Source organism: Schistocerca cancellata, chromosome 6 (genome assembly GCF_023864275.1).
Source record: "Schistocerca cancellata isolate TAMUIC-IGC-003103 chromosome 6, iqSchCanc2.1, whole genome shotgun sequence".
NCBI classification, from domain to species: domain Eukaryota; kingdom Metazoa; phylum Arthropoda; class Insecta; order Orthoptera; family Acrididae; genus Schistocerca; species Schistocerca cancellata.
In genome coordinates, this window is record NC_064631.1 from 145,407,112 (window position 1) to 145,422,362 (window position 15,251).

The following is a 15,251-nucleotide window of genomic DNA, read 5'->3' on the forward strand; positions in this document are numbered from 1 at the left end:
TAATTTTCTCGGTTTACTGACTATTGTACTTTTCAGGCAAAAAGGTCGTTGGCATCTACGCTCTTCAGCGACCATCGCTGATTGTCAGGGACCCAGACCTGGTGCGAACCGTGCTGGTGAAGGACTTCCAGGCGTTCCAAGACCGCGGTGTCACCATGGACAAGAGGGACCCCATCAACAGGCACCTCTTCGCCTTGACTGGAAACGAGTGGAAGAGGCTGAGGGTCAAGCTCACTCCCACCTTCACTTCAGGGAAGCTCAAGATGATGTTCTCTGTAAGTTTACCTAAGGCTAGAGCGTTTCTCGATTCAAAGTGACGTTCAGATTCTGTTTACTATACAGAGATTAGCCACTTAATACCGAAATAAATTTCTCCTTGAATGAAAAAATAAAAAAATCATACTTTGTAACCATTAATGAAGCGTTATAGAGTATATAAGGTCAGTTATATCTGTTAGGTACAACTTGGTATGTCGTAAACTTGCTACAACAGGCATTCAAGAAATTAACACGTAGATCATTTAGTAAAATATTTTTGATTTAACATTTCGACGGTACATTGATAGGATTTACATGATCAAAAATGAATAGTACATGGAGGCATACATTTTAAATGATTATGTATAATACAGGGTGCTTCAAAGAGACTGAGCGGCACGAGTAGCCGGGCGGTGTGGGGCGCCTTGCCACGGTTCGCGCGGCTCTCCCCGTCGGGGTTCGAGTCCTCTCTCGGGCATGGGTGTGTGTGTTTCCCTTAGCGTAAAATGGTTTAAGTTAGATTAAGTAATATGTAAGTCTTGGGACCGATGATCGCAGCGGTTTGGTCCCATAGGAAATTACCATAAATTTCCAAAAAAATTAAAAGAGAATGACCTGATTTCAAAATTCCATATTTATTGATAAAAACATACTAAAAACGGGATCAATTTCAAAATACTCACATAATCTTAAAGTTATAGCTATGCTGTTAGAAATGTTCTGAGCGTCCACTAGCAGCTGCACGAACAACGTCTAGACGATGGCTAAAATTCGTCATAGCTTTACACAATGTACCTGCTATCACTGAAACTGTGGCGGCTATTAGTCTGTCCTTCACTTCTTCTACGCCACGAAGTAAAGGGGAGATAAACACGCTTTCCTTCACATATCACCACAAGAAAAAATTCGCGTGGGGTCACGTCTGGCGATCTTGGACGCCAGGAATGCAGGGCAGTGTCTCGGAGTCCCGTGCCCCCTATCCAGCTTTGGTGCAGAGTGTCATTGAGAAAGTAACGTACGTTATTGTGACAGTGTTGTGCAGCTCCATCCAGTCGGAAAATGAAGTCATTGGAGCCCTCCTGAAGGGGTAGAAAAAAACAATTTTACAGCGTTTGAAGATAGTTCAACATGGTTAGAGCGCTTGGGACCCCGAGATACTGCCCCGCTTTCGTGGCCATCAAAACCGCCAGACACAAGAATTTTTTCTTGTGGGGATACATTAAGGAAAGTGTGTTCAGCTGACGTTTACCTCGAGACGTAGAAGAAGTGAAGAGAATAACAGCCGCCATAACTTCTGTAAAAGCAGACACACTGTGTACAGTTTATGAAGAATTTAGCTATCGTCTAAATATTGTTCGTGCTGTTGCTGGAGGACACATAGAGCATTTGTAATAGCATAGCTAACACTTCAAGATTTTGTATTTTGCAACTGTTCCCGTGTTTGTAGTATGTTTTTATCAGTAGATATGGAGATTTGTCATCAGTCCATTCCTTTTGAAACACCCGGTACGATTTCACAAAATTGGTGAAAATCTCGGAAACAGTGTATTGTCTTGAAACTTCCTGGCAGATTAAAACTGTGTGCCCGACCGAGACTCGAACTCGGGACCTTTGCCTTTCGCGGGCTCTACCAACTGAGCTACCGAAGCACGACTCACGCCCGGTACTCACAGCTTTACTTCTGCTTCTACTTACTTCGTACGAGGTACTGGCAGAAGTAAAGCTGTGAGTACCGGGCGTGAGTCGTGCTTCGGTAGCTCAGTTGGTAGAGCACTTGCCCGCGAAAGGCAAAGGTCCCGAGTTCGAGTCTCGGTCGGGCACACAGTTTTAATCTGCCAGGAATTTTCATATCAGCGCACACTCCGCTGCAGAGTGAAAATCTCATTCTAGTGTATTGTCTTGTTTAGAGACAGATGAACATTACACTTGCTACACACAAATGCTGTCTATTTTTACAAGTTGGTCTTTTACATTTTTGCCTTGTGTCTGTAACGTGAGGCCAGTGACATATTACATCAGACCAGGCAAACTTATCTGGAACCGGTTTTGTTGAACGCTGATGCTTCTTGCGTAGGGATGATTGGAGAGTATCTCTGCTATTTTGGATTTGAATTCTTGTAAAGTATTTTGTTCGTAACTGAGAGTTTTGAAATTGTCGTAGTCCCTCTCCTCAGTTGGTACAGGAGCTTTGAAATCTTAAATTGTATTTCGTGGAGCATAAAACTCCAGGGATCCATTGCTAATAAAAGAAAAGCTTCAGGGTATTGGCAATTCATGAAGTTTGCATAACTCAATAAAAGTGAAATGTAATCAGTCAAAACAGTGTTGATGCCGTACAATACAACATGATTTACTGGGAACTTGTAGTGCAAATAGTTCAAATGGCTCTGAGCACTATGGGACTTAACTTCTAAGGTCATCAGTCCCCTAGGACTTAGCACTAATTAAACCTAACTAACCTAAGGACATCACACACATCCATGCCCGAGGCAGGATTCGAACCTGCGACCGTAGCGGTCCCGCGGATCCAGACTGTACCGCCTAGAACCGCTCGGCCACCCCGTCCGGCGGGAACTTGTAGTGAATTTAAGTATGTATATGTAAATAATGGACACAATCGCTCACTGAAGTATTCTGGTGATACACTTCAACGGAAAGATCTGCTTTGACTTCAGCTGATTTCATCTCCTGCACACTCACACAAGGGTTCACAAACGCCTGATGGTACATATTTTACACAAACAGTATTTTCGAATTAGCTTACACCTACAACTAGTTTAATAAATCAAAATGTGTTTTGCATCACGTCACAAATACTATAGAACATACAAATAATTTTCAGAAATGAACTTTCCTCTTTATCTAGCTGTAATGATGTAAACAATGACAATAATTACTCGTGTTTGTGCCGTGTACAAACACGCGAACAGCAAGTCGCTGTAGAAGTATTCGAAACGCTCAGGAGAGGGAAGCTCATGTCAGTGACGGTGTTAGGTTCGTGTTGATCTACAAATACCATCAATGGCGCTCCATTTATTAGCGTCGCTATGGTATGACACGAATTCGGGACGCTCGGCGTTAAACGGTTAATAGTAATTAATGACCGTGCAAACTTCATATGGATAGATGTGATCAACCTTTCTCGTTTGAACTAGGAGAATTCAGAGAGCGAAAAGCTTCCACCCCACCACACATTTGACTTTAAGCGTTGTAATATACGTTCGTTAGTGTTTGAAGCAAGGGTAACGATAGTTGTTTGGGTGGTTTCCCTGTGACAACCCTGATGTTATGTCAGCTTAAAAGTCAAATGAGGTATGTTTTTAACTGATCTGTTTTACCTTATATCCAGTGATGATGGTCTATGACCGAAACCAGTAGATGACATATATGTCAAATAAAATAGCTGACAGTGAAAATGGATTTTCTAAAGTACTCTGGCTGTTGGTTCTCACCTGATGAAAACCTCAAATAACAGCTGTGACCGTGTGCCAAGCGTCGCTTCCAAATTTCTGTTGTAACATAGGCTGATTATACTGCAATTTCATAATTGTGGGAAGCACATGCTTTATATTCAGTAATTCTGATGAACGACATTTGCAGTTATAGTCACCATTTATTAGACAACACTTTTATCCTAACAATATTTCAGGTTACTCTCATACTCGCCCTTGCCTTTACAATCCCACTTCACTAAGATTAGCGCCATTCTTCAACTACTTCTTCTTTGGCGCTGCAGCCCTTGATAGGCCTTGGCCTCCTCAGCAATCACCCTCCACATAGCTCTCTTCTCTGCTTTTCTCATCCATCCTCTCATCTCCGTCGTGATAAGCTCAGCCAACACGTAATCCAGCCATCTAGCTCTTGGTCGGCCTTCTGACGGAGGACAATCTGCCTATCGCTAATGGTTTGGGCGTCCTGTCTTCTGCCATCCTCTCCATATGCCCTAACCAGCTATTCTTTGAGATTTAACAAATTTCCCTATATCCTTCTCTTTTATAAGCTCTTGTATTTCGAGGTTGTACCTTACTCTCCAGCTCTCTGTCACTCTCACGGGTCCATAAATTTTTCGCGGGGCTTTCCTTTCAAATTCATTTCTTAAAATTACCCCATGAAAAGTTCTGAAGTTTAGATGAGCCTCCTGTAGAACAACAATCATTGCAGCGATAGTTGTAAATCTTGAACACTCGAAGCAATCAAATCCGAAAGAAACTTCCTTAGACCTAATGACTTATCATTACTCTCGTTTTACCCTGAATTAATGTTCTTCATCTCATCGCACTTTCACTTCTTACTAGTGTTCCCAAGTGTCAAGACTTTCACAGAATGACCCAATTTTCACAGGCGTCATGACTGGTCCCACAAAAGCCATCCGTTGAAGACCCGACTTTTGGAAACCGCTAAAATTCCAAATGCAGTGCGTATTCAGATGAGTAAAACTCGAGAGCATCAAAGTTCTGGACGTGTCATTGGTACTATCCAAGAGAGTCAGAATACCGTGTGCTAGGACATTCCGATAGCCAATGGACTGAAGGGACAACTCAGCGCATGTCCGGACTGTATGTTTTGTGTTATGTACGGCTTTGTAAACAACGGCTAGTAGAGGTGGGCTACAGTGTGTTGCGGTAACTATCGTCGAACGAAAGCTGGACAGTAACAGAAATGATTAGACTGAGCAAGTTAACACAGGAAACGAAAGATTTTCTCAACTCGTATTTCTCCAAGCGTACAAAGACTCATTACAAATAATGACGAAAGAAATTGGACTCAGCCATCTCAATAACGACAAGAATGAGGTTCTCTGAACAAAAGCACGAACTGTGGTGTCTAAGCTGTGGTTAGGTGGCGTCTGCATAACATCATGTAGCGGTGTGGCTCCAAGTCTGCTGCCAGCTATCCTATATATCATGGCAGCAGTGGGCGTTCATGATACAGAGCTGCTGGAGTCCTGGCTCACCCGGCGTGCTCCAGTGGATTCTTCAGATCCCGCACGACCGCTATCGACCTTTCAATTCTGTTGCCAACATTGACGCTCTTGGGATGGTATCGATATGTGATGTCACATTCTGAAACCACTCTGCTGTGTGAGGTCCATTGCTCTGTTATTACCGCCCCGCTGCCGTTTTGTCACATCTTCTTCAGTTCATCCACTCCTAAATCCTATTGGCTGGTCTCGTGACTAACCACGAATTCTCTTAGTACCAAGTTTTTAAAGTGCAGCTACTCACGGAGGTGTAGTGTGGGGTGTAATTATCGTATGGCAGCGGAAGTTGGTAGATATGCTAATCAGTTAACGTGCGACCCATTAGTTCCAATTTTGGCCACCAGGCGCAAATCTGACGCTGTGAATGCAAGATAGCCGTATAGAAATGTTCACAAATGTAATGGGTTACGAGCAGCACGTGGGGAGAAAGGTCAAACGAGTGGGAATGGCATAATGTTGATTTTATTATGAACCAGCCTGCATGGGAACAGTGGTTTCCATAAAGTTGCGGACTTTCAAAGCGGGAATCACATGCTGTACAAAGAGGTCTTCGCGGCAGCCTTACCGCACTCGTCGACAATATTCTGCGACCCGTTTTGTTGACCTTCATAGCAGGCAATCATGGGCCTACATTTCAGCAAAATACACTCCTGGAAATTGAAATAAGAACACCGTGAATTCATTGTCCCAGGAAGGGGAAACTTTATTGACACATTCCTGGGGTCAGATACATCACATGATCACACTGACAGAACCACAGGCACATAGACACAGGCAACAGAGCATGCACAATGTCGGCACTAGTACAGTGTATATCCACCTTTCGCAGCAATGCAGGCTGCTATGCTCCCATGGAGACGATCGTAGAGATGCTGGATGTAGTCCTGTGGAACGGCTTGCCATGCCATTTCCACCTGGCGCCTCAGTTGGACCAGCGTTCGTGCTGGACGTGCAGACCGCGTGAGACGACGCTTCATCCAGTCCCAAACATGCTCAATGGGGGACAGATCCGGAGATCTTGCTGGCCAGGGTAGTTGACTTACACCTTTTAGAGCACGTTGGGTGGCACAGGATACATGCGGACGGGCATTGTCCTGTTGGAACAGCAAGTTCCCTTGCCGGTCTAGGAATGGTAGAACGATGGGTTCGATGACGGTTTGGATGTACCGTGCACTATTCAGTGTCCCCTCGACGATCACCAGTGGTGTACGGCCAGTGTAGGAGATCGCTCCCCACACCATGATGCCGGGTGTTGGCCCTGTGTGCCTCGGTCGTATGTAGTCCTGATTGTGGCGCTCACCTGCACGGCGCCAAACACGCATACGACCATCATTGGCACCAAGGCAGAAGCGACTCTCATCGCTGAAGACGACACGTCTCCATTCGTCCCTCCATTCACGCCTGTCGCGACACCACTGGAGGCGGGCTGCACGATGTTGGGGCGTGAGCGGAAGACGGCCTAACGGTGTGCGGGACCGTAGCCCAGCTTCATGGAGACGGTTGCGAATGGTCCTCGCCGATACCCCAGGAGCAACAGTGTCCCTAATTTGCTGGGAAGTGGCGGTGCGGTCCCCTACGGCACTGCGTAGGATCCTACGGTCTTGGCGTGCATCCGTGCGTCGCTGCGGTCCGGTCCCAGGTCGACGGGCACGTGCACCTTCCTCCGACCACTGGCGACAACATCTATGTACTGTGGAGACCTCACGCCCCACGTGTTGAGCAATTCGGCGGTACGTCCACCCGGCCTCCCGCATGCCCACTATACGCCCTCGCTCAAAGTCCGTCAACTGCACATACGGTTCACGTCCACGCTGTCGCGGCATGCTACCAGTGTTAAAGACTGCGATGGAGCTCCGTATGCCACGGCAAACTGGCTGACACTGACGGCGGCGGTGCACAAATGCTGCGCAGCTAGCGCCATTCGACGGCCAACACCGCGGTTCCTGGTGTGTCCGCTGTGCCGTGCGTGTGATCATTGCTTGTACAGCCCTCTCGCAGTGTCCGGAGCAGGTATGGTGGGTCTGACACACGGGTGTCAATGTGTTCTTTTTTCCATTTCCAGGAGTGTAATTCACGTCCCCACACAGAGAGAATTTCTACTTCATGTTTTCGTGCTTACCAAACCCTACTGTGGCCAGCAAGGTCACCAGATCTCACCCCAATTAAGACCATTTAGAGCATTCTGGGGAGGGTCCTTCAGCCAGCTAGCAGTGTTGACGATGTAATGCGCCAATTGGAGAGCATTTAGTACTAGCCCCACAAAAGGACATCCAGCATCTCTGTCAACCAATTCCAAGCCGAATAACTGTTTTGTAAGGGTCAGAGTCGGACCGACATGTTACTGACTTGTTCACTTTGTGAAGCTCTTTCTCTTGAATAAATCATTCAATTTTTCTGAAATTGTAATAATTTGATTCACCATACATGTACTTCACAGCTACCAATTTCCGTCCCATTTGGATAATTCCTTCGTGGCTTTTTAAAATTTTTCTTTTTATGGGTGTAAATCAGATGATGCTGAGGGAATTAGCTTAGCAAATAAGCAGTTCAGACAAGAAGAGACTACAAGCTTTTGAAATGTGGTCCTACAGAAGACTGCTAAAGATCAGATTGGTAAATCGAGTAAGTGATGAGGAGGTACTGAATCGAATGGGGAAAAAAGATACTTATGGCACAATTTGACCAAAAGACAGGATCAGTTGATAGGATACCTCCTCCGGCGAGAACCTATCCTCAGTTTCGTAATGGAAGGAACTGTGGGGATCAAAAACCGTAGCATTAAGGGCAGGGATACTTGTTCGGAGATTAAGAGGCTTGCATAGAATAGAGTAGCGTGGTGAGCTGCATAAAATGGGTCTTCGGACTGATTACCACAACACCAACAACAGCATCATCTTAGCACACGCATTATTATTCACTGTCAGCCCTGTTTCCCCTAAAAACCGTGTTTTTAATTTCGCACGCATGAAACTGATTGCAGACTATGACAGACTGTGGCCGCGAGCTGGTGTCGGTGCTGGAGAAGACAGCAGCCAAGGGCGAGGCGGAAGAGATGCGCGAACTGGTGGCTCGCTACACCACTGACGTCATCGCTTCCGTCGCCTTCGGCATCAACGCCAACTGCCTGCAGAACCCGGACTCCGAGTTCCGCCAGTGGGGCCGCAAGGTCTTCGAACCGTCCTTCACCAAGACGCTCATCATCATCGCTCACTTTCTCGCCCCAGCACTGGGCAAGCTTCTCAAGTAAGAAACTTAACACTCCGACGTAACCACCCTTTGGTGTCCGGTGGGGATTACATTAAGTATAACTGTCACTTTCCCCCTTCCTCCTTCCAATTGCGAATGGTTCACAGGGAGAACCGTTGCTGGTAAGCTTCCGAGTTAGCTCGCATGTCTGACTTTTATGTTCACGATCTTTTCTCGAGATATACACATTTGGAAGCAATACACTCGAAGAAAAAAAGTAGCAAGGCACCACGAAGGAACTATCCAAATGGGGCGAAAATCGGTAAATGTGATTTACATGTACAGACATAAGAAATAATTACAATTTCCATAAAAACTGGGTGATTTATTCAAAACAAAGCGCTTCACAGACTGATTAAGTCAATAACACGTTGGTCCACCTCTGACCCTTATACAACCAGTTATTCGGCTTGGCACTGATTGACAGTGTTGCTGGATGTACTCCTGAGGGATATCGTACCAAATTCTGACCAACTGGTGCGTTAGATCGTCAAAATCTCGAGTTGGTTAAAGGGTCAGGCCTCTAGTGCTCCAAAAGTTCTCAACTGGGTAGAAGTCCGGCGACCCTGCTGGCCCTGTAGGGTTTATGAAGATGGTATCTGTTCCTTCGGACATGTCCGAAAGAACAGATGCCATCGGTGACCCTGCATCTCTCTTAGAATGAAACGATAATTAAATCAATACCCTAAGCTGTCGACAGACGTTGATATACATCAACGGGGACAGTTGGAAATGTGCGCCCCGACCGGGACTCGAACCCGGAATCTCCTGCTTACAAGGCAGATGCTCTATCCATCTGAGCCACTGAGGGCACAGAGGATACTGCGACTGCACGGATTTATCTCTTGCATGCTCCCCGTGTGACCCACATTTCCACCTTAGTGTCCACACACTACATTCGTAGTGCGCCTGCCCATTACACTCATTACTCGCGGCAGACAATCTTACAGAGTCCCGTAACAGTTCGAGCAATGCTTGTGCATCCAGCACAGAAGAAGAAGGTCAATGGCCGGTTAGCCTTAAATATACGAAGATGGTATCTGTTCTTTCGGACATGACCTTCTTCTTCTGTGCTGGATGCACACGCATTGCCCGAACTCTTACAGGACTCGGTAAGATTGTCTGCCACGAGTAATGAGTGTAATGGGCAGGGGCACTACGAATGTAGTGTGCGGACATTACGTTTGCAATGTGGGACTCACGAGGAGTGTGCAAGGGATAAATCCGTGCAGTCGCACTATCCTCTGTGCCCTCAATGGCTCAGATGGATAGAGCATCTGTCATGTAAGCAGGCGATCCTGGGTTCGAGTCCTGGTCGGGGAACACATTTTCAACTGTCCCAGTTGATGTATATCAACGGCTGTCGACAGCTTGGGGTCTTGATTTACTTATCATTTCAATGTAGCGTTTGGCAAGCACGAAGGCAAGCAGTAGAAACTCCTGCCGAGTGCGGCCGGGCATTATCTTGCTGAAACTTAAGCCTAGGATGAATCGTAATGAAAGACAACAAAACAGAGAGTAAAATCTTTTTGATATGCCGCCATAATGTACGGGTTCTGCGAATGATAAGCAAAGGGATCATGCTATTAAAGAAATTGAACCGCAGACCATCACTCCTGGTTGTCTGACTGTATAGTAGGCGACAGTCAGCTTGGTATCCCACCACTGTCCAGGGTGTCTGCAGGCACATCTTCGGCCTGGAATCACTTTGAATGGAGTAGAATTGCCTTCAGTGATGAGCCCTGATGACCAACGAAGAGGTGGCTGCAGTCATTGCAGACAACAGTGCGATACCAAAATGACAGTGGCTCGTCATACGGCCTGACAACCAGGAGTGATGACCTGGGTTGACATTTGCTTTCGTAGCAGGATCCCTTTGGTTGTCATCCGCGGTACCCTTACAGCACAGCGGTAGACTGACGATATTTTACGTCTCGTTTCGTTACCCTCCATGGTAAGCCATCCTGTGCTTACATTTCAGCAAGATAATGCCCGCCCGCACACTGAGAGAGTTCCTACTGTTTGTCTTCGTGCTTGCCAAACCCTACCTTAGCCAGCAAGGTCGCCGGATCTCCTCCCAATTGAGAACGTTTGCAGCAGTATTGGCAGATCCCTCCAATCATCTCGTGATTTTGACGATTTAACGCTCCAATTGGACTGAATTTGGCACGATATCCCTCCGGAAGACATCCAACAACTCTGTCAATCAGTGCCAAGCCGAATAACTACTGTATAAGATCTGAAGGTGGAATAACGCGTTATTGATTTCTTCAGTTTGTGAAGCTCTTTCTCTTGAACAAATTATCCAAATTTTTGAAATTTTAATCACTTGTTTGTCTGTACATATACATCATATCCACTGATTGCCGTCCTGTTCGATAAGCCATTTGCAGTGCGTCCTTTTTGTTCTGTCTAAGACTGTATATTGACTGACTCTTCTAGGAACGTACGCTCTCGGAATTTTATGAGTAAACCACTCCGTGGTCTCCTACAATGTCTCCCACTGATGGATGAGCATCTCCGTGACGCTTTCGTTCTTACTACGTGAGCCTATAGCGAAACTCGCTACTATCCTTTGGATCTTCTCTATTTCCACTGTCACTCCCATTCCAGACCGACGAACAGTGTTCAACTATAGATTGAACGGGGGTTTTGTAAGTTACCCCCTTTGTGGATGAACTACACTTTCTGAGAATTCTTCCAATAAATCTCTTCCAGCACCTAAGTCACTTGAGATTTTATGTGATCGTTCCACTTCAAATCACTCCGAACACTAACTCCCAGGAAGACCTGCCTTTCGCTACAATCTTCCTACAGTAGCGACCTCGTTTGCCGAAACTCTTCAGCTCAGTCACACAGTTGGTCTGTTATAACGTGCGCTCTTATTTTGATCATTAGGCGACAGTGCGGAACTGTAACGAATGCCTTCCGGAAGTTATGGAACACGGCTCAGTTTGGGCGCCTGTATCTACTAATTTTTGGGTGTCATAGATGGGCGGCTGCGTTACACACGATAGTTAATGTTGGAATCCTTATTGATTCCTATATAGCAGGTTTTCGGTCTCCAGAAATATCAAAACATAAGAGCGTAAAGCAAGTTCCAGAATTCTACGTCAGACTGTCAAGATTTATGTGTGTCTATTCGACTACCCTTCTAGCAAGGAAATGTCCCCAGCGGTGCGATCGACTTTCGGAAACTATTTATACGATGATGTAGGTTAATATCCCAGGTATCACACACTACAGCCATTCACTGTGGCGGGTCCTCGCTTGCGAGTAATTGAGGAAAGAAATTCGGAATTTTGTGCGACACTCAATAGCGTTAAAGAAATGGCAGTATGCAGTGTGGTTGTGTGGTGTAATGGATAGGATAACAGCTACAAATGCAGGAGGTTGTGGACTCGAATCTCAGCAGGTGGAGTAAGCTTCTTTATATTTTTAAATCTTTTCGAAGTGACTTTGATCATCATTTTTATTCAATTAATTGATTTAAATGTAATTTTTAATTTCATTCCTTTGTGAGCTAATCTTAACCATTATTTCAAATTCTTCATTTGCTCTCATTTTTCTTCCTATCGGTCTTTCTCCAATTGAAATCTCTGTTCATGTGTTTTTAATTAATTTTACGTCTTAATTTTGATTTAACTTCTTTTGTTTTATCACACGGTTTTTTCGTCCACAATATTGCGTTCATTACATCTATTTCTCCTTTTGCTTGAATTTCGTTTTACTTATAAACCCGACTTTGGTTTCAATTTTCTTCTGCGTTATTTTGTCCGTAGTGCAGCAGGTATTTAGGCCATGTTTCAAATGTTTGTGTGACAATTACTGTGCAAATAAACTGCACATTTGGTAACAAAAATACATTTTCACACCATTGCGCAAGGATAAATAGATATTTCGTCTTTTGTTTTTTAATTGGTAGATCAGAATTTTAAAGAAATGAATGTTATGAGACAAATATAATTAAATTCATATTCACGAAAATTCCGATTGGAAAAAGAATGATATAACGAAAAAATTATAGAAATGAAAAAGTTCATATGGTGATTAAAATTATGTAGCGAAGGAATAGTTACAAAAAATAAGTGTTAAACCAATTAAATGTACAAAAATAATGATCGAAGTAATTTCGATAAAGATTTAAAGATAAAAGAAAAATCTGTGCACCTGACGAGATTCGAACCCACAACCTCCTCCACCTGTAGCTGTTATCCTATCATTACACCAAGCAACCAGGCTGTATGACACAACTGTTGTAATGTTATTGCCGCACAAAATGCCGAATTTTTGTTCGTCAATTACTGGCAAAGGAGAGCCCAAGAGGGTGAATAGCTGCAATGCGTGATACCTGGGACCTTAACCCACATCACCGTCTAGATAGTTTCAAGAAGTCGATCGCCAGGCTGGGGACCTCTCCTTGTAAGGCTTTTTGCAATCATTGGAACCCGCGGTACACGACTGCTAGCAGAGGATCGTGTTTTTTCACAAACTCTGTGTTGCACAGTACTGCTGTCCCATCAGGTCCAGTGTCCTCTCCTCTGTCGAGATGCGGTAGTTGGTTTTCTGTCCAGTGGTCACTTGTTTACACATCTGTCACTTTGAAGTTTGTGACACGGTTTCGGGAACAAGCGTTCAGGACTTCTCTGAGCCGTTCTCCATTGCGCCGCCATTATGGCCACAGAGTGTCTGGACAGGTGGAATCGATACGTTTATTAGGATTCCTTACCTTAACCGATCGAAACGGAACCCTTGTAAAATCATTTAGTTCTCCATCTGGCTCTCTGTTTGTTCGTCCGACTGTAAAAATCCCCTTTTCTCGGGAAAGGATAGACGCATCAAGTTGGAATTTATGTTTCTTACTTAGGCCTACATTCCTTTGACGGTGTTAAAAATTGATGGTGGTACTCGATCTTAATGAGACCGTTAGCCCTGAGTGCCATCAGATATTAACTAATACCAGCCCCTCCTCTCCCACCTCGCTTCTCCATTATCAGCATTAGCCTCTAACTAAACTTTACAGTGAAAAAGAATTTTTGAACACTTTCGTTTTTAAAATGACGAAAGGTAAATCATATTCAGCGTTTCTTTAAAGAAACAACTGAGTCAATTGGAACTGATTGTTCCTAAAAACCTGTTTTTATAGAATGATGAAACATTTATCACTGCATTTCAGGTTCTACCTACAACTCTTGTGTTTCGTAACAGCCAGGATGTCATAACTACACTACTGGCCATTAAAATTGCTACACCGAGAAGAAATGCAGATGATAAACGGGTATTCATTGGACAAATATATTATACTAGAACTTACATGTGATTACATTTTCACGCAATTTGGGTGCATAGATCCTGAGGAATCAGTACACAGAACAACCACCTCTGGCCGTAGAAATAATGGCCTTGATACGCCTGGGCATTGAGTCAAACAGAGCTTCGATGGCGTGTACAGGTACAGCTGCCCATGCAGCTTCAACACGATACCACAGTTCATCAAGAGTAGTGACTGGCGTATTGTGACGAGCCAGTTGCTCAGCGACCATTGACCAGACGTTTTCAATTTGTTATAGATCTGGAGAATCTGCTGGCCAGGGCAGCAGTCGAACATTTTCGGTATCCAGAAAGGCCCGTACAGGACCTGCAACATGCGGTCGTGCATTATCCTGCTGAAATGTAGGGTTTCGCAGGGATCGAATGAAGGGTAGAGCCACGGGTCGTAACACATCTGAAATGTAACGTTCACTGTTCAAAGTGCCGTCAGTGCGAATAAGAGGTGACCGAGACGCGTAACCAATGGTACCCCATACCATCACGCCGGGTGATACGTCAGTATGGCGATGACGAATACATGCTTCCAATGTGCGTTCATCGCGATGTCACCAAACACAGATGCGACCATCATGATGCTGTAAACAGAACCTGGATTCATCCGAAAAAATGATGTTTTGCCATTCGTGCTCCCAGGTTCGTCGTTGAGTGCACCATCGCAGGCGCTCCTGTCTGTGATGCAGCGTCAAGGGTAACCGCAGCCATGATCTCCGAGCTGTAGGCCATGCTGCTGCAAACGTCGTCGAACTGTTCGTGCAGATGTTTGTTGTCTCGCAAAGGTTCAAATGGCTCTGAGCACTACGGGACTTAACTTCTGAGGTCATCAGTCCCCTAACTAACCTAAGGACATCACACACACACACATGCCCGAGGCAGGATTCGAACCTGCGATCGTAGCGGTCTCGCGGTTCCAGACTGTAGCGCCTAGAACCGCTCGGCCACTGCGGCCGGCTCTTGCAAAGGTCCCCATCTGTTGCCTCAGGGATCGAGACGTGACTGGGCGATCCGTTACAGCCATGCGGATAAGATGCCTGTCATCTCGACTGTTAGTGATAAGAGGCCGCTGGGATCCAGCACGGCGTTCCGTATTACCCTCCTGAACCCACCGATTTCATATTCTGCTAACAGTCATTGGATCTCGACCAACGCGAGCAGCAATGTCGCGGTACGACAAAACCGCAATTGCGATAGGCTACAATCCGACCTTTGTCAAAGTCGGAAACGTGATGGTACGCATTTCTCCTCCTTACACGAGGCTTCACAACAACGTTTCACCAGGCAACGCCGGTCAACTGCTGTTTGCGTATGAGAAATCGGTTGGAAACGTTCCTCATGTCAGCACGTTGTAGGTGTCGCCACCGGCGCCAACCTTGTCTGAAAAGCTGATCATTTGCATATCACAGCATCTTCTTCCTGTCGGTTAAATTTCGCGTCTGTA

General features: G+C 45.3%; 1 protein-coding gene and 1 non-coding gene across 2 annotated transcripts in view; one reads left to right on the forward strand and one right to left on the reverse strand.

The window, feature by feature from the left end:
• Positions 1–15,251, forward strand: part of LOC126191115 (cytochrome P450 6k1-like) — a 58,606-nt gene that overhangs the window by 23,792 nt on the left and 19,563 nt on the right. The window contains exons 3-4 of the mRNA XM_049931856.1: positions 37–275; positions 8,220–8,482. Of these exons, the coding sequence (XP_049787813.1) occupies positions 37–275; positions 8,220–8,482 (502 nt within the window). The remainder of the gene's footprint in view (positions 1–36; positions 276–8,219; positions 8,483–15,251) is intronic.
• Positions 9,223–9,297, reverse strand: Trnat-ugu (transfer RNA threonine (anticodon UGU)). Its single transcript has one exon. It is a non-coding gene; the product is annotated as a tRNA-Thr (tRNA).